We start from the raw sequence: 27,443 nt of genomic DNA, 5'->3' as shown, positions 1-27,443 counted from the left end.
GGGGTTTTCTGGCACTTTTGTTAATATTTTAGTCAGCTGTCACTTTAATTTGGGGATATTTTTCTAATGAACAGTGCCAGAAATCTTGTCACATCATGTCCTTTGAAAGTGGGTTGCACTCCTGCCGCTAACCATTTCTTAAGCCCTGGCTAGGGGTGCTTAATGGCTGATGTTTATTGAGCATTTTCCCTGTGTTGGGTCCAGCAGTCAGTGATTTATATGAATTATCACAATTATTCCTCACAAAAACTGCTTGAATTAAAACTACTATTGCCCTTATTTTACAGACAAGGAAACAGAATTTTTAAAACTGTGTCCAACTTACCAACTGCCTTGTTCTTGCATAAGTAGGATTTCCAGGAAGATCTTTCTTTCCATCTCCTATCTTTGTATCTCATTTTTCATCTACTTCTTTCCTCTCTGCTTATCAGTCACCACTGTCATCAACCACATATAAACTTTACAGCATATAGCTTCAACCACTTTGAGAAAATGTAACCTGATACTTTTAGTCCAAAGTAAAAAAGAAAGGGGAGCAGGAAGGATTACTGCCAAGTCTGAGCTAGAATTTCCCCCTTTAATAGGTCAACTGTGGCCAAGAGACCTAAGGAAATATGGCAGCTCTTTTGTTAATAACAGGATGGAGTGGAGGGAAGAACAGTTCCTTTAAGAAGGGGGTGCTCTTCCAAGATGAAGGGGTGTAGAACAGACGAAAAAATAGGTGTCCACCGCATCTGTCTGGGCTATGCATTGCCCACAGCCTCATTGCATTTTTAATATTTTGACCTCCGATTTTTAATCATTTTCAGTACAATAGAGATTTAAGAAAAAAATTTTGCTTTGGGGGCTTTCTCCTTTCTCATAGATTTCAATTCAGTATTTTGGATTGTTTCTTTAAGAATTTAAACAAACACGTCCCACTCCATAAAACTGACAAAAAGAAAGCAACCAGGCAATGAGAATTGGACCTGAGACAGGTCTGTCTGGCCCCTGCTGTAAGCACTTTTCTAGTACAGTTGGATAAGGTTAGCAGAGTTCAGTTCTCTAGAGAGGTGAGCTCTGCAGGTGTTTGTAACTAGTGATTACAGAGCAGGCAAAGGGCTTGATCCTTTGAGGGAGATCTTTTAGTTCTAATTAGCTGCCCAGCCCTCTCCCCCTTCCTTCCATCAGCAAACTTTCCTTTGATCTTAATTGTGTATGGAAATGATTGCAACTAAAATGATATAATACAATAAACATTTGTTAGTTAAATTAATTTGGTAAAGTCAAATGGTGTGAGTAGCATTCAGTAACTCTGGACAATTTTATTTCTTCTATGCATAATGTAATGTTTGGCATTTATTCAGTCTACCTTTGCATATAAATGTGAGTTGGGGGCAGGAAGAAATCTGCCTAACCAAAATTCCATCTCAAAACTGGACATCTGACATCAGCCCCTCGATCAGTCATGGACACCTTATACAATAGAAGCAAGGATGCTTTCTTCCCCTCCAAAACCTAAAAAATAATAATAATTCAAACGTGAAGAACTGGTGATTTTTTAAAAACATTTATTGGAGTATAATTGCTTTATAATGGTGTGTTAGTTTCTGCTGTATAACGAAGTGAATCAGCTATACATATACATATATCCCCATATCTCCTCCCTCTTGCATCTCGCTCCCACCCTCCCTATCCCACCCCTCTAGGTGGTCACTAAGCACCAAGCTGATCTCCCCGTGCTATGTGGCTGCTTCCCACAAGCTATCTGTTTTACATTTTGTAGTACATATTAGTCCATGCCACTCTCTCACTTCATCCCAGCTTACCCTTCTCCCTGCCCATGTCCTCAAGTCTATTCTCTACATCTGCGTCATTATTGCTGTCCTGCCCCTAGGTTCTTAAGAACCTTTGTTTTTTTTAGATTTCATATATATGTGTTAGCATACCATATTTGTTTTTCTCTTTCTGACTTAGCTCACTCTGTATGACTAACTCTAGGTCCATCCACCTGACTACAAATGACTCAATTTCGTTTCTTTTTATGGCTGAGTAATATTCCATTGTATATATGTGCCACATCTTCTTTATCTATTCATCTGTCGATGGACACTTAGGTTGCTTCCATGTCCTGGCTATTGTGAATAGAGTTGCAGTGAACATTGTGGTACATGACTCTTTTTGAATTATGGTTTTCTCAGGGTACATGCCCAGTAGTGGGATTGCTGGGTCGTATGGTAGTTCTATTTTTAGTTTTTTAAGGAACCTCCATACTGTTCTCCATAGTGGCTGTACCAATTTACATTCCCACGAACAGTGCAAGAGGGTTCCCTTTTCTCCACACCCTCTCCAGCATTTATTGTTTGTAGCGTTTTTGATGATGGCCATTCTGACTGGTGTGAGGTGATATCTCATTGTAGTTTTGATTTGAATTTCTCTAGTGATTAGTGATGTTGAGCATCCTTTCATGTGTTTGTTGGCAATCTGTATATATTCTTTGGAGAAATGTCTATTTAGGTCTTCTGCCCATTTTTGAATTGGGTTGTTTGTTTTTTTGATATTGAGCTGCATGAGCTGCTTGTATATTTTGGAGATTAATCCTTTGTGAATTGCTTCATTTGCAAATATTTTCTCCCATTCTGAGGGTTGTCTTTTCGTCTTGTTTATGGTTTCCTTTGCTGTGCAAAAGGTTTTAAGTTTCGTTAGGTCCCATTTGTTTATTTTTGTTTTTATTTCCATTTTTTTTAAAGTAAAAAAATTCGTGTAAATGTATTTTAAAAGGAACAATCCCTCTGATTGAAATAATAGCTAATTCAATTTTTAGAGCAGTGTATATGTTATAATTATTCAATGGCTTTAAAATAACTTGGCACTGTTTCTTCAGTAGAGGCATTATTGTTTAATGGCAGATGAGTCATTTCCCCAGCCCCAAGCAATTAATCGGTGTTTCCTAAACTTGCCTAAAATAGGAACCACTTGGGGCTTTTGCTAAACATACGGATTCCTGAGCCCACCCCAGACCAATTGAATTAGAATTTCTAGGGAAGGCATGTGGGAATCTGTATGTTCAGTAAGCATCTCAGGTGGATCTTTTTATCAGACAGGTTTGGGAAAAACGTTGGATTCCTTTTACAGTGGCATAAATTTTTTGAATTACTGTTATACAGAGTAACTAGAATAGAGCTTTATCTTTGGAAGAACTGGGACATTAGAAAGTGCTCATAGATTACAAACCAACGCATGTTCTGCTTTATAAATACATCTTTTTACTTGAAACAAATACGATGGATTTATATATTTTCCCTTTAATCATTCAGGTACTGCAGAAATTTTTATTCCTTCAATAATAAGCCCAAGATTAAATTCATTACCACCTTGAAAAAAAGAACAAAAGGAAGGAAATATCTCTTATTGAACATCTCAGCATACACCAGGCATGATCCTGATAGTTGGTTTATGTAAGTTATTCACCTTAATCTTAACGATTAACTGGTGGGGTAAGTATTAATTTCCATTTTATAAATGCAGAAACTGAGTCTTGAAGAGGTTAACGAATATTCCCGCGGTCACTCAGTAAGCAGAGAGACGGGGTCAAATCCACCAAGCACATGTTCTTACCACATACTAGGTTTTAGAGTTTCAATTCCAAATCAAGGAATTCAAATTCACTAGGCAGAATAATCATGGGTTTGTGAACATTTCTTCTCCGAAGGCCAAAAAGGGGGCATTTTTTGATATTTGGGCTGAGCCAAAGAGGGAGGAAAGGACAGATTTCAGAGTCTGATTGCCTTTTCTAGGATGAGAAGCCTCTTTTCTTCCTGTAATCAGAAAGATATCTACAATTCTCCCCTAAAAATTACCTCTCTGGAGAACAAATGAGAAAATTAATAAAATTGTAAATCTAGATATGTAACATGTGTGATATATAACTGTGGAACTGGATTTTCCTCCCACTCATTCTCTTTCTTATTTCCCCATGCTGTTTATTCTGGTTGAAGTGGTTGCAGCCAGAAACAAAAATGCCCCCTTTGGGCTTTCTTGTTTAAAAAACCTTTTTTTTTTTTTTTTAAAGGGTTTGTTTTCTTAGATTTTGAAGCTGTTGGAAGGTGCCAGATGGATGGCCTTGGAGGCTGTGAGGGCTGTATTTATCTGCAGAGGAGGGCAGATGTGCATGGGGCATCCTGGGCTTCCCACGCAGCCCAGATTAGGAACCCTGGCCCTCCTGGATGACAGTTAATATTAAGGGGGGGAAGTTATGAGGACTTCCTGAAATAAAAGCAGACACTATAAGACAGCAGCACATTCCTTTGTTGTTGCTCTGTGGCTGATATCACAAGCAAAGACCCTCCCATCCAGTCATTTTGAAAGTAGGCTAAGGACGATTTTGGAGGTGGTAATACAGTAGAGGAATGCAGGATGAAGGGAAAAAGTAGGTCACAGAATGGGGAGAATGAGGAAAAATAGTCTGAACTTGACTTTTCATATAAGGCTATCTGAATTTTGTGATATTTTTTCCTTTTCTTTCTTTCTTTCCTTCCTTCCTTCCTTCTTTCTTTCTTTTTTTTCTTCCTTTCTTTCTTCCTTCCTTCTTTCCTTCCTTCCTTCTTTTTTCTTTCTTTCTTTCTCTTTCTTCCTTCCTTTCTTTTCTTTCTTTCTTTCTTCCTTCCTTCCTTCCTTTCTTTCTTCCTTCCTTCCTTTCTTTCTTCCTTCCTTCCTTTCTTTCTTCCTTCCTTCCTTCCTTTCTTTCTTTTCTTTTCTTTCTTTCGCACAAGAGTTGCATCCAGAGTGCCGCAAATGACTTCTAGAAGATAGCCTTCACCTAGTTCAGCTACCTTTAAATGACCAATTGGTGAAGCAAAGCAGTGGGGGAAGGTGGTACCAATATTTGAGAGTCCATTCAAAAAGCCTCAGTATTTCTCCTGTTTTTCCTTCTTTACCACTGACTTATAATTTTTGAAGTTGTTTTGATTTCTGTGGAGATATACATGTTTAATATATCAGCTATATTGAAAGAAGTTTCAGCATGTTCTCTCTATATGTACATATATTTACAAATGTGTGTTAAACTTATATAAATGAAATTAAGTTTCTGTGTTACTATTTCTGTATCATTCAAAAATGATGCAGATGGATTTTTGCCAAATTTGAACGTATGTTTATGTGACAAGTTATACTTTGTGGGGCCTACAGAAGGTAGTATCTCAGAGATATAGGCAAAATAAGAGCTGGGATTTTAAAACTTATAAGTAGTTAATAATTCTCTGGAACACTGTTGGAGAATCTACTAAAATTTTTTAAATTATAAAATTGGCGTTATTTAATTAAGGTACAGTTAAAAGTCCTAATGTCTATTAAAACAAACAAAAAAGAAGCAGGTAATAGGTTTCTAGCAAAATGGTGAACAGAATATATGTCTATCTTTTCTTTCTTCCAGAAAATCTCTTGAAATGATGGATTGGAGCAGAATTAAAATGAAACAGGCACATGTGGCAAAGTACTGGAACTTCTACCAAAATACCAACCATGAAATTTAAATATTAATGATAAAGGAAACAATAGATTAGACAAAACTACAGAGTATCTGAACTGGAAGATTGAAGAAAATCAGCTAGACTGCTACAGAGACAAAGATAGGCTGTATATGAAAGAATAGTTAAGAGACTATAGATAGGCCAACACATGGATAAGTTTCAGGAGAAGAAGAAAAAAGAGAGAATGAGGGAGAAACAATATTTTAAAGGATGATGTCTGAGAATTTTCTAGAACTGAAAAAAACCCAAACCACCCCAAAACCCATGAGTCTTCAAACCGAGGAAGCAAACCAAAACCTGAACAGATAAATAGATTCATTAGCACATAGTCTCTTGGTAGTAAAAATGCAGAAAATCAAAGACAAAGAAATATTAAAAGAAACCAGAGAGAAAAAGATGCAATATCAATTTTTCAAACAGTTGACAATTATAGTGACAGTAGATTTCTCATTACCAACAATAGAGGCTAGGAGAGAATGGAATAATATCTTCAAAATGGGGAGGGAAAAGAACTTCTATCTTAGCATAATATAACCAAATAAACTACATTCAAGACTGAGGGCAAAAAAGACACTGTCAGATAATTCTGCCGTTCACAAACTCTCATTGAAAGAAACACTAAAGAATGTACTTCTGAGGGGCTTCCCTTGTGGCGCAGTGGTTGGGAGTCCGCCTGCCGATGCAGGGGACACGGGCTCGTGCCCTGGTCCGGGAGGATCCTGCGTGCCGCGGAGCGGCTGGGCCTGTGGGCCATGGCTGCTGGGCCTGCACGTCCGGAGCCTGTGCTCCGCGGTGGGAGGGACCACAACGATGAGAGCCCCGCGTGCCGCAAAAAAAAAAAAGAATGTACTTCTGGGCAATGAAAAATTCATCCAGGAGAAAAAAGCAACAGGCCAAAAGCAAATGAATTGGTAAGCACATTGGTAAATTGAAATAATGATTGTCTATGCTAGCAATACTACTACTACTAATGGCTAATGTGAATAAATAAAGAGGAATTAAGATAATAGACAACATTAACATGGGAGGTAGGAGGGAGGAAATTTGAATTAAAGTGTTCTAATATTTCTTGAAGGAAGAGGAGAGAGAAAACGACTGACTTGACTTATTTTTTGTAAGAGCTTTATTAAGATGTAATTAACCAACAATAAACTGTACATATTTACAGTTTATAATTTGATGTGTTTAACATATGTATACATCCACAGAACCAGCACTGTAATCAAGTTAATAAACATATTCACCACCCTCAAAAGTGTCCTCAGGACCTTTGGAATTCTGCCTGCCCTCCCTCTCCCAAACATTAGTCTTCTTTCTCCTTCTATAGATTAGTTTTCATCCTCTAGAACTTTATATAAATGGAATCATATCGTACATACAATTTTTTTGGTCTGGCTTTTCTCAGTCAGTATAATTATTTTGAGACTCAACCACATTGCTTGTATCAATAGTTCATAATTTCATTGCCAATTAGTATTTCACAGTATGCTTATTCCTTCATCTGTTGATGGACACATGCAATCATTCCAGTTTTTGGTCATTACAAATAAAGCTGCTATGAATATTATGTAAAAGTTTTTGTTTGGATATATGTTTTCATATTTCTTGGGTAAATACCCATGAATAGAATGGCTGAATCATATGGTAGGTGTATGTTTAAATTTTTAAGAAACACCAAACTGTTTTCCAAAGTGGTTATATCATTTTACAATCCCATCAGCAGTGAATGAGAGTTCTAGATACTCTAAACTCTTGCCAACATTTGGCGTGGTCTTTAAAATTTTTGCCATTCTACTAGGTGTACAGTGGTATCTCACTGCGGTTTTATTTGCAATCCCCTGATAAGGCATGATGTTGAGCATCTTTTTATGTGTTTACTAGTCACGAATATATTCCTTTGTGTTAAGTGTTCAGATCTTTTTTGTCCATTGTTTCCCATTTATTGAATTTTGAGAATTCTTTATGTATCCTGGGTACAAGTCCTTTATCAGATATATAATTTACTCATATTTTCTTTTAGTCGGCAGTATGTCTTTTGATTCTGTTAACTGTGCCTTTCAAAGAGCAGATGTTGCAACATTTGATAAAGTCCAATTTATCAATTCTTTCTTGCTATGTCTAAGAAATCTTTGCCTTACCCAAGGTAGCAAAGATTTTTACCCATGTGTTCTTCTAGAAGTTATATAGTTTTAGGTTTCGCACTTAGGTCTCTGACCCATTTTGAGTTCTTTTGAACCTGGTGTGGGGTATGTACTGAAGTTCATTTTTCACATATGGATATTGAATTCCTCCATAATCACTATTTCAACCATTTGTTGAAAAGACTATCATTTCTCCGCTGAATTGCCATTGTACTTGGTCAAAAATCTGTTGTCCATATACGTGTGGGCCTTTTCATTCTATTCCATTGATGTGTCTGCCTATCTTGATACCAGGATCATGCTCCCTTGATTTCTGTAGCTTTGTAATAAGTCTTGAAATCAGGTAGAGTTAGTCCTCCCATTTCGTTGCTTTTCAAATTTGTCCTGGCTATCCAAGGTCCTTTATATTTCCATACTAATCATAGAAGTGGCTTGTCAGTTTCTACAAAAAAAGTCTGCTGGGATTTTGTTTTTGAATACATGAAATCTATAGATCCATTTGGGGAGAATTGCGTCTTACAAATATTGAGTCTTCTGACCCATGTACACAGTATACTGTAGTTTTCAGTGTACAGGGCTTGCACATATTTTGTCAGATTTATCCCTGGGAAAAGGACAAATTTTATATTTTTATATTTTATGTTTTTTATGTTATTTTAAATGGTATTTTAAATTTTTGAAAGCTTATCTCTACTACATAGTAATATATTTTAATTTTGTATATCAATCTTGTATCCTAAAACCTTGCTAAACTCACATATTAGTTCTGCTATTTTCTAGATTCTGTAAGAGTTTCTACATAGAAGATCTTGTCATTTGTGAATAAAGACAATTTACTTCTTTTTCAAACTGGATGCCTTTTTGGTTGTTTGTATTCTACCTTATTACACTGGCTAGACTCTCCCACATATTGTTGAATTAAAATGGTGAAAAAAGGGCTTCCCTGGTGGCGCAGTGGTTGAGAGTCCGCCTGCCGATGCAGGGGACACAAGTTTGTGCCCCGGTCCGGGAAGATCCCACATGCCATGGAGCGGCTGGGCCCGTGAGCCATGGCCGCTGAGCCTGCGCGTCCGGAGACTGTGCTCCGCAACGGGAGAGGCCACAACAGTGAGAGGCCCGCGTACCGCAAAAAAAAAAAAAAAAAAAAAAAAAGGTGAAAAAGAGATATTCTTGCTTTAGTACTGATTTTAGGGATAAAGCATTTCATCTTTTACCATTAAGTATGATATTGGCAGTAGGTTTTTTGTCAATGTCTTTTATCAAGTTAAGGAAGTTTTTTTTTTTCTATTTCTAGAAGCTGAGGGTTTTTATCAGGAAGTGATGTTAGATTTTTGTCAAATGATTATTTGTCATCTATTGAGATGATCATGTGTTTTTCTTTTTTAGTCTGCTGATATGGTGAATTACATTGATTGAATTTTGAATGCTGAAACAACCTTGCATTTCTGGGATAAATCTCACTTTCTCATGATGTATTATCCTTGTTATATACTATTGGATTCTATTTGCTAAAATTTTGTTAAGAATTTTTGCATCTATGTTCATGAGAGATGTTGGCTATTTTTTTTTTTTTTTCTTTCTCGTAATGTCATAATGGCTGGTTTTGGTTTCAGGGTAATGTTTGCCTTCAGAATGAGTCAGGAAATATTCACTCATTTTCAATTTTCTGGAATAGTTTGGGTAGAATTGGTATTCTCTCTACCTTAAGTGATTGGTAAAATTCCCAGTGAAGCTATCTGGGTCTGTAGTTTTCTTTGTGGGAAGATTTTAAATACAGATTCAATTTCCTTCATAAGTATATGACTATTCAGGTTATCTACTTCATCTTGAATTCTCTTTGGTAGTTTGTATCTTTCAAGGGATGTGTGTGTCCATTTCACCTACATTATAGAACTTATTGACATAAAATTCAAAACATTCCCTGATTATCCTTTTCAATATGTGTAAAATGTAGAGTGATGTTCATTCTGTCACTTGTGATATTGGTTATTTGTGTCTTTTTTCCTGATGACTCTGACTAGAGGTTTATCAATTTTACTGATCTTCTCAAGAACTAGCTTTTGGTTTAATCAATTTTCCTATTATTTTCCTGTTTGCTATTTCATTGATTTCTGCTCTCATCTTTGTTTTTCCTTTTTTCTGCTTAGTTTTGGTTTTCAGTTGCTTCTTTTTTCTGGTTTCTTAAGGTGGAAACTGAGGACATTGATTTGAGCCCTTTATTCTTTTCTAATATAGGCACTTAGTGTTCTAAATTTCTATCTAAATACTGCTTTACCTACACCCACAAATTTTCTTTAATTTTAAAAAATTGATCATGGTTTTTTAGAAGTGTGTTATGTAGTTTCCAAATATTTGAGTATTTTCCCAATATCTTTGTGTCCTTGATTCCTAATTTAATTCCATTTTGGTAAGCAAATATACATTGTAATATTGGAATCCTTTAAAATTTGTTGAGAATATGGTTAATCTTGGTAAATGTTGCTTGTACACTTGAAAAGTTATGTATTCTGCTGTAGTTGGGTGAGGTGATCTATAAATATCAATTATATCAAGTTGTTGATAGTGTTTTTGAAGTTTTCTGCATCTTTACTGATTTTCTGTCTACTTGTTCTAACAAATATTAAGAGCAAAGTGTTGAGCTCTCCAACTATAACTGTGGATTTGTGTATTTGTCCTTGGAGTTCATGTATTTTGAAGCACTGTTTTGGAGGTGTTATGTTCTCTTGATCAATTCATTCACTTATTATTATAAAATGACCAGCCTTGGGTTTTTTCCTCACATGTACTTACTAATCAGTACTCGACTAAATTTTGGAATGGAAACTTCCACAGACCTCTGCAGTTCTCTCTTCTTGCAGCTCTCTTTTTCCGGAACTCTGTCCTGAGAACACTAGCCTCCTTGGGGTCACTGGACTCCCAGCTCTGCCTTCTCAAGGCAGGGACTCTATCAGGCATGGAAACTTTCTCCAGGCAGTAAGGTGGGTAATTCCCCTCATTTATTCACTTCATTTATTCATTCACTTCATTTATTTCCCATCTCTAGAGATCAGTGTTCTTCATTGTCTGATGGTCAATGTCTGAGGGCCATTGTTTCATATTATTTTGGCCAGTTTTTTATTAGTTTCAAATGTGAGGATAACTCTGGTGTCTATTACTCTATCTTGATCAGAAGCATAGGTTTCATTATATTTCTACCTCTACATGATAATTTCAGAGATCTATTTTTTTAAAAAGACGGTGAAGGATACTGGTTTGGGAATCAAAATACCTAAGTTCTAATTCTATGACTTGTTGTATAAACTAGAAAAAAATCACTTTGTTGAGCCTTAAATCTCTCGTTGTTGTACTGACAGGATAAAATAAGATAAAGTATTTTGTAAAATATGAAGCCGTAGGCAAATGTAAAGTAATATTCAAAGATGCAAAATATGTGGGAGAGGGTTAGAAGATGTTGTCTGCCCAGTGTTTACCCATGTCTTTTCCCTTCCTCTTCCTGCTATCAGAATCTTGATTCTGTCCAGGTGAGGAAGTGTGTCCAGGCCCAGGTTTTATCACACTCCCCCAGTTCACCCTGTAGCTGGGGATGGCCATGTAATTCAGATCTGCAGAATGAGGAAAACTGGACAGTCTGCTAGTGGTACTTCTGGGTAAACCTTTGACTTCCTGATAAAAGGAGCAGACTTAACTGACATTGCCTCTTCCCCCCTCCTCTTTGCCCTGAATACAGACTTGATTTATGGCACTCTATTAGCTATTTTGTAAGTACTATGAAAGACCAAGCTATCTCACAGATACTGGTCCTAGCCTTACAGAGTTGCTGAACAACACTAGAATCCACCTTTCTCCGGATTTCTTCTTTTATGAGAAAGACATCTTTTTTAAGCAATTATCACTTGGGTTCTCTTTTATTTGGTGGCAAAAATATTCAGTCTTAACTGATTCAGGAGGAGAAGGAAGAGTCAAGGTGTATCTCTGTAAGTTAACTGTTTGAGGAAGTTTGTATGAAGCAGAAATTGGATAAACCAAATTTTAAATTTTGTTTAAAATCAACAGCAGTGTCTGGCTCATAGTAAGTGCTCAATAAATATTTAAAAAACAAATATGGATGGGTATATGAATCTTGCAGGACTTGTATGGATGTAAATTGACATGAAGCAATCCTCCTAAAATCCCAGCTACTACTACTATGCAATTTTGATTCAGGGCTATTGATGGTTTAGTTCATCACATGGCATTTATCTCATTTCTATATAATTATACACATAAGGAGAATCTTCTTAGGGTAACACTAGTGGCTTTTAAAGAAGCTAACTGAACTTAGCTACAGAGCATGACCTTACATTTAAAACCTGAGGAGATACCAGTGAAACTCAGCTGATCTTGTAGGAGCATTTGTTGTGAATGAGAGAAAGCTTCTTTGAAAGCAATTACACCATTATGGGGGAATTCCTGATCAAGCTATCCCTGGTATAGCTTCCGAATGCCTGGCACAGGGAAGATAAAGTTCTAATATTTCATTTTCCACGGGCGATGCATGGATAGTTTTAACAGACATTTTTTGGTTAACATTTTGCAACATTGCAAAATAGCAAATCATATGTATTAGTGATCAGAAAATGAAATACATATTTAAAAGTGATCACCTGATTTTAATTTTGTGGGGAGGGATGAGGAGGTCTTCAATTAAAGGAACAGAAATGTCTTCTTTCTCCACACTCTCCTCCAAACATTTTCCTGAGATTTTGGTAGAATTTCCTACACAAATTGTGTAATATGAGTGTTTTATTTATTTTTGCACTTAACAACAGTTATAAATAATAACCAAATATTAGAGACTCTAAACCTTGAAATGGCAGATAGGTTCTTTGGTTCATGGATTGGCATACTTTGTCTTGGCTCCTCTCAAGGTGTGAGATTATGAGAGAGACTAGATGTGATAAGACTTAAGGGGAGGAAAAAGGTCCTGGTTACTGGCAGAAATATGGCTGGATGGAGCCACAAATGTAATAAAAAAGGATTTCTCAACTGCAGAAAAGAATTCTAGCTTTTCCATCCATATGGGCAACCCTCTGGGTGGGCTGATTTTGTGAGTCAATCAGACTCAAAGTTTATGTCTAGAGATTACAAAGAAAGTAAATACATTTGTGGGTCAGAAATGTCTCACTTGGTCTGAATTAACTGCTTTTCTTTCTAGCTCATTTTCACTAGTTGGGGTGTGTGTGTGTCTGTGTGTGTGTGTGTGTGTGTATCCCTGTTTTTATTTCTTTGATCAATCAAAACAACCTATAGGATGGGCTTCCCTGGTGGCACAGTGGTTAAGAATCCTCCTGCCGATATAAAATTAATGCACAGAAATCTCTTGCATTCCTATACACTAATGATGAAAAATCTGAAAGAGAAATTAAAGAAACACTCCCATTTACCACTGCAACAAAAAGAATAAAATACCTAGGAATAAACCTACCTAAGGAAACAAAAGACCTGTATGCAGAAAACTATAAGATACTGATGAAAAAAATAAAAGATGATACAAAACAGATGGAGAGATATACCATGTTCTTGGATTGGAAGAATCAACATTGTGAAAATGACTATACTACCCAAAGCAATCTACAGATTCAGTGCAATCCCTATCAAACTACCAATGGCATTTTTCACAGAACTAGAACAAAAATTTCACAATTTGTGTGGAAACACAAAAGACCCCGAATAGCCAAAGCAATCTTGAGAAAGAAAAACGGAGCTGGAGGAATCATGCTTCCTGACTTCACACTATACTACAAAGCTACAGTAATCAAGACAGTATGGTACTGGCACAAAAATAAATATATAGATCAATGGAACAGGATAGAGAGCCCAGAGATAAACCCACGCACATATGGTCACCTTATCTTTGATAAAGGAGGCAAGAATATACAATGGAGAAAAGACAGCCTCTTCAATAAGTGGTGCTGGGAGAACTGGACAGCTACATGTAAAAGAATGAAATTAGAACACTCCCTAACATCATACACAAAAACAAACTCAAAATGGATTAAAGACCTAAACGTAAGGCCAGACACTATCAAACTCTTAGAGGAAAACATAGGCAGAACAATCTATGATATGAATCACAGCAAGGTCCTTTTTGACCCACCTCCTAGACAAATGGAAATAAAACCAAAAATAAACAAATGGGACCTAATGAAACTTAAAAGCTTTTGCACAGCAAAGGAAACCATAAACAAGACAAAAAGACAACCCTCAGAATGGGAGAAAATATTTACAAATGAAGCAACTGACAAAGGATTAATCTCCAAAATATACAAGCAGCTCATGCAGCTCAATATCAAAAAAACAACCCAATCCAAAAATGGGCAGAAGACCTAAATAGACATTTCTCCAAAGAAGATATACAGATTGCCAACAAACACATGAAAGGATGCTCAACATCACTAATCATTAGAGAAATGCAAATCAAAACTACAATGAGGTATCACCTCACACCAGTCAGAATGGCCATCATCAAAAACGCTGCAAACAATAAATGGCTGGATAGGGTGTGGAGAAAAGGGAACCCTCTTGCACTGTTGGTGGGAATGTAAATTGGTACAGCCACTATGGAGAACAGTATGGAGGTTCCTTAAAAAAACAAAAATAAAGCTACCATATGACCCAGCAATCCCACTACTGGGCATATACCCTGAGAAAACCATAATTCAAAAAGAGTCATGTACCACAATGTTCATTGCAGCTCTATTTACGATAGCCAGGACATGGAAGCAACTTAAGTGTCCATCAACAGATGAATGGATAAAGAAGATATGGCACATATATACAATGGAATATTACTCAGCCATAAAAAGAAACGAAATTGAGTTATTTGTAATGAGGTGGATGGACTTAGAGTTGGTCATACAGAGTGAAGTAAGTCAGAAAGAGAAAAACAAATACTGTATGCTAACACATATATATGGAATCCAGAAAAAAAGAAATGGTTCTGAAGAACCTAGGGGCAGGGCAGGAATAAAGACGCAGACATAGAGAATGGACTTGAGGACACAGGGAGGGGGAAGGGTAAGCTAGGATGAAGTGAGAGAGTGGCATTGACGTATAAACACTACCAAATGTAAAATAGATAGCTAGTGGGAAGCAGCCACATAGCACAGGGAGATCAGCTCGGTACTTTGTGACCACCTAGAGGGGTGGGATAGGGAGGGTGGGAGGGAGATGCAAGAGGGAGGGGATATGGGGATATATGTGTATGTATAGCTGATTCCCTTTGTTATAAAGCAGAAACTAACACACCATTATAAAGCAATTATACTGCAATAAAGATGTTGGAAAAAAAAAAAAGAATCTGCCTGCCAATGCAGGAGACACGTGTTTGAGCCCTGGTCCGGGAAGATCCCACATGCTGCAGAGCAATTAAGCCTGTGCGCCACAACTACTGAGCCTGTGCTCTGGAGCCCGCGTGCTCCAACTACTGGAGCCCGCGCACCTAGAGCCCATGCTCTGCAACAAGAGAAGCCACCGCAATGAGAAGCCTACTCGCTGTAACTAGAGAAAGCCTGCGTGCAGCAACGAAGACCCAACGTAGCCAATAATAATAAATTTATTAAAAAAAAAAACTATAGGTGATTTGCTTAAGAGACCATACATACACAAGATGTATTTGTGTGTTTCTGCTCCATAGGCTTTTGGTAAAAATTCAACAGTCTTTGAACATCTGCTATGCTCAAGTCATCTTGGGGTTTACAAAGCTGAATGAAACGTGGTCCTTCACGTTTGAGCCTTGGTGTGTTATCTTAAATGGAAGCAGCTGCTTTTTAACAAGAGGGTAACAACCCTAGTTTCATATCAGAAGTACCTGCTGAGCTTGTTAAAAATACATCTGCCCAGGCCCCAGCTCTTAGCTTAGGGAAATTCTGATAATAGTCAGGGCCCATGATGCCTGCAGTTTTAACAACAAGCTCCCCACATGAATCTGATGTACAAACCAGGATGAAGAAACACTGCTTTAAGCTAAGAAAGGACTAACTGCAGGAGTTTAGCCACAAGTAAACCAGGAGGATGCCCTTGAAATCTACAAAGTGAGCAGCTGGCTAAAGTCGTTTATAAGGGTGTTTCTATTTCCACTCCTTCAGAATAGTTACAGTCTGAAGAGCATCCTGTAGAACAGGGTTGGGCCCAATCTTCTCTGTAAAACACCTGGAACAAGAGTGCTGTAGAGGAATAAGATAACTACAGCCAAAGACCATCTTCAAAGTCTTCGCAAACACTCTGTTCTTATTTGTATCTCACACAAAATATGATTATTTGTGTAAATTTTCTCTTTACTAGATTGGAAAGTATTCCAGAGCAAGAGCTCTCTTCTTTCTTTCTCTAGTGAAGGAACACAGTAACCCACACATAATAGCTGTTTGACAGGTGTTTGTTTTGAATTCTTCTCATCCAAATCCTGGGGTCTGACCAGGATATATTTGCATATATCCATAGTGGATATTTATAAATATCCATAAAAGTATATATTTGTTTATAAAACATTTCAGTCGCACAAAAGAATACGTAACATACATACTGAAGAAAGAACAATAATAAAACAAGCACCTATGGACCCACATCCCAGTTTATGACATAGGACATTGCCAATACCCTTGAGGTCTCCTGTTGAACTAGATCCTATCGAACAGCTCCTGAAATTTAAATCGGAATGCGTGCATTCAATCATTGACTGATTGGCTCATTCATTCATTAGCCAAATGTGCCTACTAAGTGTCAGAATCGATGTAGACGAGGTAGTTATTTCTTCTGTTGGAGTGGGAGAGGGGGTTCAAAAGTGACATAAACTCTTTCCACAAGTGTACAGATTGTTTTTGCTGCAAGCGGCCCTAACCCCGCCTGGCCCTCCAGAGCGGCGTGGTTTCTGAGTGTGGACACTTTGAGCAGAAACTACTGGTCCCGGCAGTCCACGGGGCGAATGGGCGGAGCCGGGGCGGGGGCGGGGGCGGGGGCGGGGGCCGGGCGAGAGGGGGCATTGTGTCGGGAGCGCGAGGCTGCATTTGTCTGCTCGAGGTGCTGGCAGAGCGAGCGTCGTGCTCGCCGGCGTTGAGCTGGAAGTGTCAGCGGCGGCCACGGTCCAGGCGGAAGACTGAGTCGGAGCAACCACGCGCCCGCTGGCCGCTATTACTGGCAGGGGGCGGCGTGCCAGCGAAGCAACATGCAGATAGGCGCCCGGCGCCCTGACGACCCCTCCCGAGGAAAGGAGGCCGGGGCGGCGCTGGGGCGGCGGGGAGCATGAGGGAGGCCGGGGGGCGGCTTGGCTCGGAGCGCTGCTAGAGAGCGGCGCGCGCTGCACACTCGCCGGGGCGCAGCGGAGGGCGGGGAGCCGGGCAGGTCGCGCCAGCGCTGGAAGCCGGCCGCCGGGAGCTGTTCTGATTTCCGACGCGGACGCAAGGGGCCCGGAGCAGCCCCTGCCCCCGGTGTGCAGCCAACATGGGCAACGCCGGGAGCATGGATTCACAGCAAACCGATTTCAGGGCGCACAACGTGCCTTTGAAGCTGCCGATGCCCGAGCCAGGTGAACTGGAGGAGCGATTTGCCATCGTGCTGGTGAGTGCGCGGCGGCGGCCGGGAGCAGGGCCCCGGGGCTCCGACCAGGCGGTGCAGCTGACCCCAGCCCCCTCCCCTTTTCCCGGCGCCGGGAGCGAGCCTCCTGTCCCAAGGGGGAGGCTCCCACCTCGCCCATTGTGGCCTCCCCCGCCTCCTCTCCGCCCTCCTCCGAGCCCCCCGCGCTCGGCCTTCTCTGCGTCCCGGGATGGGGCCGGGGGCTCGGGGCTGGCTGCCTGGCGGGTCGGCCCCGAACCCATTGTCTGGCGGGAGAGGCACCTCGCAGCGCGTGTGCCCGGGAGGTGTGGCGTGGGCGTGAAGGGAAGGTGGCGCGGGCCGGGGAGGAGGGGGCGGCGAGCCGCTGAGGCTTTTTGTTTAAGAAAAAAAAATTCGCGCAAACCCCGAGTCCTCGAGGACGTCCAGCGGGCGCCCAGCCCGGGTCCTGAGGGGTGCGGGGCAGATGGGCGCATGTGGCCGGTCGGGGTGCCGCGCCGCGCTGCGCTGTGCGGGAAGGCGAACTTGGAGGCGGACGTCGCGGCTTGGCCGAGGGGAGCTCCCCCAAAAGGGAAAGAGAAGGAAACCCGCGCGTGGCGGTGCGGCACCCTCGTCCCTAAGCGAGGAGGGGGACATCAGGCGAGAGAGAAGCTTCGTCTCGGCGCGTTCCTTTTGGTCTTAAATGTTAAGACCACAAAAATGTGCAGTTTTGCGGGGACGTGTTGCGAGCTGACCTGACTCCAGGGGCGACCCCTCCCCTCCCTTCCCCCAGCACACCCAGCCAAGTCTGACTCCCGAAATCCGCTTCTCCTAGCTTTCCAGCTTCGCAAATCTGAGACATTGAAGACTCCCTTCTTTCTCCCTTTCCTGCTGGGACTAAGTTTCTGGGCCCTTCCCAGCCAGAGCCTGTCAGTGCTGTGAGCTTAGGAGGGTGTGGTGGCCTCCCCCGTCGACCCAGCCAGAGTCTGTACTGCAGTTGGTCCCCAGACTTCGATTTTTAGTGTCCTAGCCTCTTTCAAGCGGTGTTGGGAGGGAAACAGGCAAGATTGGAAGCGTTCCTAATACTTACACTTGTAAGTGTACACTTGTAGCCTCTTCCTAGCTAGTAATCTCTACATTCTACAGTGCTAGGCAGCAAGAGAAACTTGTGCTGAAGTCAGTCGAATTCTGCATCTGTGTGCGGGTTTTGGGCATGTAACCTGACAACTTTGGGAATCGACCAGAGTCTGAACACTGGGACGTTTAAATTGCCTTTCCTCAGGCCTTTAAAAGGGGCTGGTTTGATATGGGGAGTAATGTTCTGGGTGGCAGATTCGCTTTGTGCTCTGTGGAAGAAGAGGCCACAAGCTTTTTCACACCACCTGGAAACTCTGGTGTGGCAGTCGGGAGATAGATGAGGCTGCCTGTCTTGCTTTGCATGGTCTGTGATCTCCCGCAGCTGCTCCCACTGTTGTGCAGAATGAGACACTCTGAAATGAAACAGCATAGGCTTAATTACTTCTCAAGGCAGCCTGGGTGCATACTTGACCTGTCTTTATAGGGACAAACCTTTTTAATTCAAAATCCTCTTCCTACCGGGCAACATAGTTCTTACCTCGTAGCTCTGGGTTTTCTGTGTTTCCATCCATGCTGTGCTGGTGTGTGTGTGTCTGTGTGTGTGTCTGTGTGTGTGTACACTTGAAGTGGGAGGGCCAGTGACACAGGAAAACCAGATAATAACAATAATGCAATTAAATTCTCAACTGGGATAGCACGTTTTGCATGAGCTTTCAGTTACCCTGCTGATTAGTGACACATGGTATGAATTACTCTTTAGAAAAAAAAAGTCCCATCCTTAACATGGTGGGTTTGTGTTACTATTAAGTCTAGAAGTCACAAATTCAGTACGTAGAAATTCATGATTGTATATCACAAGCTCTTTGGGGCAGTGGTTGGTCGTGTGGCTACTTTTACTCTACTGTGTCACCCAAGTACTGGATGCGGTTCCTTTCTTAATTGCTTAGAATATTTTAAACCTTTCAAAACAAATAAACAACAAAACCAAAAAATACCAGGCTGACCTTTTTTGGATTAAAACAAAGCTTTTGGGAAAGTCTCAGCTTGGGGGCCCTCTTGTTAGGGATGCACTTGGACGATTGACTTGGTGTTTCATGTAACACTCCCTGGTCAGCTCCAGCTGCTCTTTGGAGTAAGCTGTAAGAGGAGTTAAAAGGAATCATCTTTATGGGCTGATAGAAGTACAGAGTTATGGTGACTTTTCTTGTGGTCAGTTTTTTTCTAAAGTTGTACATGAAAAGCTCTCAACTGTGCTTTTCTTCATGAATTGCTTAAGAAATAGATCAAACCATTTAATTCTGAAGATCAAGCTTGAAGGACAGATTATAGGTGGTAACGTTTAAAGTATATATATATATATATATATATATATGGAGAAATTCTCTGCCCTGAGACAATGGGAATCCTGTGGGCATTATTGATACTAGTTTCATTTCCTGTATGATACAGATCATATAAGTGTTTGGGGAGGAAAACAGGATAGTAATACTGTACAAGAAAGTATACAAGCACCTCATTGTAAATATGGCTTACATCAATAATTGGGCCATTTCAGGAATGGAAAATAATTCCTCTCACCTCACCAAGCTCTAGATTATATAAAGCATTGGGGAAGAGTAAATAAAAATTTAAATGACAGAAGTCCATCTATTTCTGGAAAATCTTGAGATGAAACTTACTCAGTGACTGTCCCCCACCACCCCCATCGGTCCACATGAGTTAAACCGTATGTATCTAAAAAATTAGTGGGCATGAATGGAAGGATGAGAGAGTAAAAGATTGCTGAATAAAGCCCGCGTGCAGCAATGAAGACCCAATGCAGCCCAAAATACATAAATAAAATAAATTAAAAAAAAAAGATCAGTGGAGGGGGGATAGACTTTAAAAAAAGGTTTTTTTAAGTAGGAAAGAAAATGAGATTTTTGAGTAGAGATTTGAGTTACTGAACTTCCTGTAATTAATGACTAGTAAAAATTGGATCCAAATCTTAGGAGTTTCATTCTCCTGAGGAGTCTTCTCCCTCCCTGAACTTGTCTTCAGCATCATTACAATAGTAACTATAAAACTTATATTTAAGGGAAAAGATTACTGACTCCTTGTATACACTTAACTATTTGCATCCTTGGACCTGCCTGTCAGGTAGAGCTATAAGGTGATATGCCTTGGTGTGTGTAGGATGTTTCTGTTACACTCTTCCATGGAAGTGTTTCATAAATTATAAATTCAATCATCTGCTTCAATCTTTGTTCCTTTAAGTTGTATATATTTTGTGTATTTTACAAGTAATATTTGTCCGTGTTTTTTGGGTCCCACACATTTATAATTATCTAAGTGGCTCTCCATTGTATATGTTAAATATTGTCTAATTGTTGGGAATACACACACACACACACATACTCCCATGTCCTTTATTCTTTTTTTTTTTTTTTTTTTTTTTTTTTGCGGTACGCGGGCCTCTCACTGTTGTGGTCTCTCCCGTTGCGGAGCACAGGCTCCAGACGCGCAGGCTCAGCGGCCATGGCTCACGGACCCAGCCGCTCCGCGGCATGTGGGATCCTCCCGGACCGGGGCACGAACCCGCGTCCCCTGCATCGGCAGGCGGACTCTCAACCACTGTGCCACCAGGAAAGCCCCATGTCGTTTATTCTTAAAGATGATGCTATGAAGGTGATTTTGGGTGTGGTGAACAATTGATGGTCTTTGTCCAAGAATACCTCTTTGGACGTTAGATGCTCTGTATATTGCTCACTAATTTTTGGCTTGCAGTCACTGTTTACAATTTAAAATGTAAGCCCCTCAATCCCGTTGTCAAGGAGCTGTCCTAAGGATCCTTTCTGAGTTTCAGAGGAAGATAATTGTAAGCCCCCCATCCTGGCTGCCATATCTGTGTGATAGCAGATGTCAGGCTGCTCTGCAAACAGATTAAAAAAGATTAGGAAGTGATGGTTTAGGGCCAGTAGTATCTTATGTTTAACACCAGGAACTACTTTCGTGTTTGATTAATTTGAGTCAGTTTCCTTTTCAGTTTTTTTTTCTTGCCCTGAGGTTGAATGTAGTCACTGTACTTAGGAAAAAGTGGGAACATTTTCTGAGCATCTACTATGAGTATGCCCTATGCTTCCATGTTCTCATTTAATCCTCACAGTAACTCCAGCTATCAGTAACATTATAGATGAGGAAATAAAGATTCCCTAAGTTGCCTCAGGCCATGCAGTTATTAGATAACCAGTCTAGGGTTTTTAGCCAGATTTGGAGATCTCCTCCCCTTCCCCCCACCCGCCCCCATTATATTATGCTTCCTTAGGCTTAGAACTGGAAAGAAAGACTGAAAGAAAAAAAAAGGTCTGGAACTAGCAATAAAGCTGTTAAAAAAAAATCTAAATGTGGTAAGTGCAAGTTTCAAACTATAAAGCTGGCAGAAATTTCTTCGAAGCGACCCAAGTGCACTGTACTGTTTCTCTTTAGTTGACATCTGTTTTGGCATCTTCGCTGTGCTGTTCTATTTTCAGGCATGGAGTTAAATATTGATTTGGTCCAAAAGTGTACTCTTCAGTTTTTCCTTTCAAGGCAGTCTTGAACTACCTTGGTTGGGAAGTCCAGGTTTTCCACATCAGAGGGGAGAGACAACCCATCCGTATAGTACACAAGCTCCAAATGTAATTACTTGTGAAAAGGACGAGGAAGGTCAAGTTTTAACATTTAAATCTATTTCCCTCTGCAAGGGGTTGTTCCCTTTCAACCATTTCCAAGGAGAGCCTTTGCCATGAAGTCTGCTGAGCAGTTGGATGGGTAGGTGTGTAGTGAGGCCATCATCAGATGCATGCTGATTTGTTTTCTCACTTTTCTCCAGCTGAGAGGGAAGGGAGATGGAGAAGGGGGATGGATGGAGTGTTGCGCTTTGAGCTGTTACAGTCTCATCTAGGCAGTAACCCCTGAGTTGTTTTATTCTCCAGAGTGGGAATATGTGCTTAGGGCGGTGCCTTTCATCATTATCAGGGTGCATTTCCCCCCTAATAATACCAATAAAAAGTGTGAAGATACATTTGGGTATTTAGGATATAAGATGATCAAAGGCTATTCTCTGAATTGCAAATGCTTGGCTCCATTGAGAGACAGGCAGCCCTGTAAACAGATGAGATGCGGGGGAGAGAAGGTATGCATGCCCTTAAGTGATAAGAATTACTTTCACTTGTGGCCTTTCATTTAGCAAACAGCATTGACTCCAGGAGCAGGAGACCTAGTTTCTAGAATCATAATCTGCATCAACTTGGGCAACTCTTTCCTGTGATCCTCGGTTTTCTTCCTCTGTAAATGGGAATACAGTTTGATAGAACTGTTAGGATAGTCATGAGATTTTTGAAATCATAGCACTTGGAAGTGTAAAACTTCTGGAACGTGATATATTGTGAGCCATTAGCCGACTTCTCATTTTGAAGATGTTTTGTGTAGAAAAGTATGTAGCTATATTCTGTCTGATCTAGAGAGTAGAATTTCCAGGGTCAGTGACTGAAAGTCGCATAAGCATAAGGAAAAGTGTTCTAATATTCAGAGTTGTCAAAAAATGGAGACTGAGCTTTCCGTTAGAGTTGCTTAAACAGAAGTTGTATGAAAAATGCTGATAATTGGAAGGTCTTTCTAAGCCCAGGCTCCAGCAAGTTCATGGCTTGCACGGTGCCTTTCTTGAGGTGAGTCTGCCACATGCAGGTTTTGGAAAAAGAGTTATAAAGAGTTATAGCACCTGAGAATGGGGAAGGGTCTACTTGGAGGCTCCTCCTGGGCTCAAAGAAGAGAAAAAGTAGTGTAGGCTCATGCTTGTTCTGGAAATTTATTCGACTTTACAAAAACTGTTGCCTGAAGGGCTTGGTCTTCATGAACTGTGCTCTTCTTTTCATCCTTAGGGCTTGGGGAATAAGGACAAGGTGAAGTGGGCTCCCTGGCCCTTGTATCTGAGCAAGTAACACACAAACAAGTGGCTAATTAAAGAGGCACTGATTCCAGAAGACACTCTCTCCATTGCAAGAGAGCAGTGGTACCTGGACTCCTCTTAGAAACAAGGCAGTGAATCCCTATAAAAGAACAGACTGGAATTGCTTAGAAGGGAGGGTGGGTTCCCAGCTGTGCAGCTGCTTGGTGGACCCGCTCTTGCAGAGTGGCTCTTCCACTCTACAGTGGGGGACCTTTCCTACCTTCCTCCATTGCAGGAAGTATATCTGTAGACTTCGGGGACGTGGTTTCTGTAGACAGGCTCATGCACCTTCTTGGTTCTCACCTACTTGAACACTGCAGGCAGAGGTAACTCATCTCTTGTCTTCCCTTTAAGATGGTGTCTGCTCAGACTGCAGGGTGATCTTCCCTCCCCAGTCACTGCATCCTCTTCTCCAACACCCCTTACCGCCTCCCCCGACCCCATCCTTTCAGCACAACACCAAGGACTATGCAGTTTCTGGTGTATACAATTTGGAAGGGATGTCTAGGGAAGAGCTGGTAGGTCAGACAGCTGTTTCATGAACTGTGATTCAACCGAGGCCCACAAATGTGGACCAGGATGGCTCAGAATCCCTAAATTGGGAAACACTAACTCCCTACTTGGAGGTATGGTGGTATATGTTGTAAACAGATAGCAGTGCACTTTCTTTTCACACTCTTAAAAAACTGACCAAGGAAACATGACCAGTGGCATCAGAGCTCATGGTCTGGCCCCTTATCACAAACTTTTTATAGTTTCTAGGGCACAGCAAAGCTGTTCCCCTGGTCACATCTTCAGCATTCTTGCGCCGCCTGGAACTGACTTCAGTGACTCTTATTTCACATGTAACCTTAGTCCACTTTTGTTCTTTGCTGAAGAAGCTTTGTTGCATTGATAAGCTGCTGCATCCATCACCACAGAAGCTGAAAACTTTGAGGTGTTTACACCTTGCTATCGCAGGGGTAATCTCCCTTGATTGACTTCCATATGGTAGATGGTACCGCCTGGCCTGGTTTATCCTAAAAACTGGTTGGCTTTGGGAAAGGTGTCAAGTCGTTCACACTTTGGCCCCTTGCCCGGTGCTGGTCAGTCACCTATCTCAGGTCCTGCCTTGAGTTGAGGATTTGCTCAGGAACCTGCCTTCTCTTTTGTTTTTCTTTTTCCCGTGGAAGTTTGGCTGAGCACTTTATTCAGGTAGGTGACGAAGGGATTGACAGGCTAAAGTGGTGCTTCTCAAACTGGGCTGCATATCAGCATCACCTGGAACCCTCAAAAACAGATGTTTGGGTCCCACTCCCAGGGATTCTGATAAGTTTGTTTGGAGTGTGACCTGGGCATCAGGATATTTTAAGGCTCCTTAGGAGATGTGAGCAAGCAGCCATGATTCAGAAGCCACGTGCTAGAGCAGTTTTTCCCCTTTCCCTACCTGCCCCAAAGACCAAGCATAAGAGTTAAAACCACAGGGCTTCCCTGGTGGCGCAGTGGTTGAGAGTCTGCCTGCCGATGCAGGGGACGCGGGTTCGTGCCCCGGTCCGGGAAGATCCCACATGCCGCGGAGCGGCTGGGCCCGTGAGCCATGGCCGCTGAGCCTGCGCGTCTGGAGCCTGTTGCTCCTCATCGGGAGAGGCCACAACAGTGAGAGGCCCGCGTACGGCAAAAAAAAAAAAAAAAAAAAGTTAAAACCACAGCAAAAATTTAGAGAAATTAAGCAAAGTTGAGAAGGGTTAAAAAAAAAAAAAAAAAAAAAAAGCTCTTAAAGACATTTGATCCAACCAAAAGCACCAAGATGAGAAATACGGAAGAGATGGATCAAAGCCTGTTGAATGTTAGATTTATTTAACTATGCATTTAAGAAATGACCATAATGAAAATTTGCAGAGGAAATTCTACATATTATAGCTAAAGAGTGATCAGTGACCCTGAAGTGTACTTCTGGGGCAGAACAATCAATAAATCACTTGTATTTTTGCTTAGGCCTCTATTCTCAAGCCTAACTGTTTGTTGGTTCAGTGCAGGCCTTTTGCTTTGATCTCTGGTTTTACCACTTACAAAGACTCATGAGCTTGGCTTCCCCGAGTGAAATTCAAATACACTTGTGAAATGTAAACAACATTCATTTATTAAGAATCCTATAATCAAGGCAAATTGGCATGCTTATATGAGCAATTAGCTTTGAGAATAGAAAGATAAATAGGTTGCTAGGTCAAGAATGAGCTGCTTGTTCTCAGTGCAAGACTCTGGTTATTCCTTTAATAGTTATAAGCAAATAGACATTCCCCTTATTCATAATCTTTAACATTTGTGGTTTGGGGTTAGAGGAACAGCGTATGTGGTTTTCTGAACAGAGAGGATAGCAGCAATTGTCTCATTTTCGTGTAGAAATATAAATCTTTCCAGGAAATGTAGGTAGTTGGTTTATGAGCAGATGAAACTTTCTAGTAATTGGGACAGGGCAAAAGAAGGCATGGATTTAGATGGGAATATTAAAGAATAATGGAGTTTTACTTTGGTGGGGAAGGTTAAGAAGATGACTTTTACAGTGGCAGAAAGATTGAAAATAATCTCATCTGCCTTCAGCGAACAATGATCTTGTGTGTGTGTGTGTGTGTGTGTGTGTGTGTGTGTATAGAAGGAAGCCTTAGGATAACTAATAGTAGGAGAAGTTGGATAGAACATGATTGGACCTGCACCATGGCAACATTGCTCTGTGAGTTCAGTACCACTAAATGTCTTATTTGTGAAAGCTGGGGAACCTGCATGGAAAGGTGATGAATCATGTGAATAGCTTTGTAGGTCCCTTTGAGTTCTGGCCCTCTCAGTCCCCAGTATGGTCAGCCTTATGGTTCTTCTAAGGAAGCTTTTCCTCTTTAGTGACAATGTTGACTAATTAGGATTCTTTATCCCCAAGGATTTCTGCCTGATGAACCTAGGAAGCCAATTCAGTCCAGATGTCTTGGGACTAGGATGCTATAAACTTGGAAGTGGTGATTCCCCAGGCCTAACACAAAATCATGATTCTGTTGCCAACTAATCAGGCCATCTAGATGCAAACCTAGAGAGACCATTTAGAACTGTGTGGCCTCCTGGGTTTGTGGAACCATTCAGCCTGCCAGTGTTCAGCTGCTTCAGTGTCCTTTCACTGCAAAAGTTTTGAGTCTCGGGATAGGCATTTATTTGGATTAGAAATCTTCAGATCACCTGTGAATTTACCAGGTCGTGGTCTTCATTTAATGGAGTAATTCTTTAACATTAGACATCTATATTTTCTTTCACCAATGATTGTCAAAAGTTCCCTTAATTTTTCTATCGATAATGGAGAAATTAAAAAATTCCTCTTTTTGTTGTTCTCTGGGATGATATCTCCTAATCATCCTTAAAGTTGTTTTAATTGACAAATAATATACAAACAGAAATGGGCCTGTATCGTAAGTGTACAGCCTGATGGACTCTCACAGCCTGAACACACTGCTGTAACCAGCCCTGAGTTCAGGAATCGGAATCTCAGTCTCCCTGTTTTTCTTTAAACATGGGTTCACTTGGCTCCTTGCCTCCCCAGCTGCACTTACTTTCCAAGTGGCCCGACTTACGTGGAAGAAAATAGGCCACAGGATTGTGCCTTGTGGTCTGATTCTAAATGATTCTAACCGTGAGGTTTCCACCACTTCCTTCCAGAGATTTCCTCAGTCCGAGGAGGCCTAACCGTTAGGAAATATTGACATTACAGCAGGATACCGCTGCTTTTAGTTACATCATCATTGATAACCCTAATGGTATTTTTTTTGTATTTGTAGAGTATCTCTGTTTTTCATAATAGTGAGAAGAACATATTTTGATTTGTATTCCTAGAATAAAGCATGAAGCAGGGAGAGATTTCCACAGTTGACAATGAGCATCGGCCCTTTTGCATTTCAGTACTTGGCATTGGGCACAGGTTTTGTGTATTCCCTTTTACACCTAAGTTTCAGCCTTTAGGTTTTGTCACCTTGATGATTCTTTTGAAATATTAAAAAGTATAAGATTGGGCTTCCCTGGTGGCGCAGTGGTTGAGAGTCCGCCTGCCGACGCAGGGGATGCGGGTTCATGCCCCGGTCTGGGAAGATCCCACATGCTGCAGAGCAGCTGGGCCCGTGAGCCGTGGCCGCTGAGCCTGCGCGTCTGGAGCGTGTGCTCCGCAACGGGAGAGGCCAC

The 27,443-nt window shown here is 41.0% G+C and overlaps 1 protein-coding gene and 1 long non-coding RNA gene across 6 annotated transcripts in view; both read left to right on the top strand.

Annotated features, from left to right (window-relative positions):
- The window catches only part of LOC141279193 (uncharacterized), a 33,305-nt gene extending 24,823 nt beyond the window's left edge, over positions 1-8,482 (top strand). For both annotated transcript variants that reach the window (XR_012333117.1, XR_012333116.1), the window contains 3 exons: positions 3,297-3,437; positions 5,414-6,421; positions 8,432-8,482. This is a non-coding gene — a long non-coding RNA (uncharacterized lncRNA). The remainder of the gene's footprint in view (positions 1-3,296; positions 3,438-5,413; positions 6,422-8,431) is intronic.
- An 8,208-nt stretch (positions 8,483-16,690) lies between these two features.
- Positions 16,691-27,443, top strand: part of FMNL2 (formin like 2) — a 309,362-nt gene continuing 298,609 nt past the window's right edge. For all 4 annotated transcript variants that reach the window (XM_033860177.2, XM_033860180.2, XM_033860179.2 and 1 more), the window contains exon 1: positions 16,691-17,242. In XM_033860177.2, coding sequence (XP_033716068.1) covers positions 17,126-17,242 — 117 coding nt within the window. In that variant the 5' untranslated portion in view covers positions 16,691-17,125. The remainder of the gene's footprint in view (positions 17,243-27,443) is intronic.

The sequence above is a fragment of the Tursiops truncatus genome, chromosome 7 (assembly GCF_011762595.2).
Source record: "Tursiops truncatus isolate mTurTru1 chromosome 7, mTurTru1.mat.Y, whole genome shotgun sequence".
NCBI classification, from domain to species: domain Eukaryota; kingdom Metazoa; phylum Chordata; class Mammalia; order Artiodactyla; family Delphinidae; genus Tursiops; species Tursiops truncatus.
The sequence above is the reverse complement of the archived record's forward strand: the minus strand, read 5'-3'. Positions and strand labels throughout refer to the sequence as shown.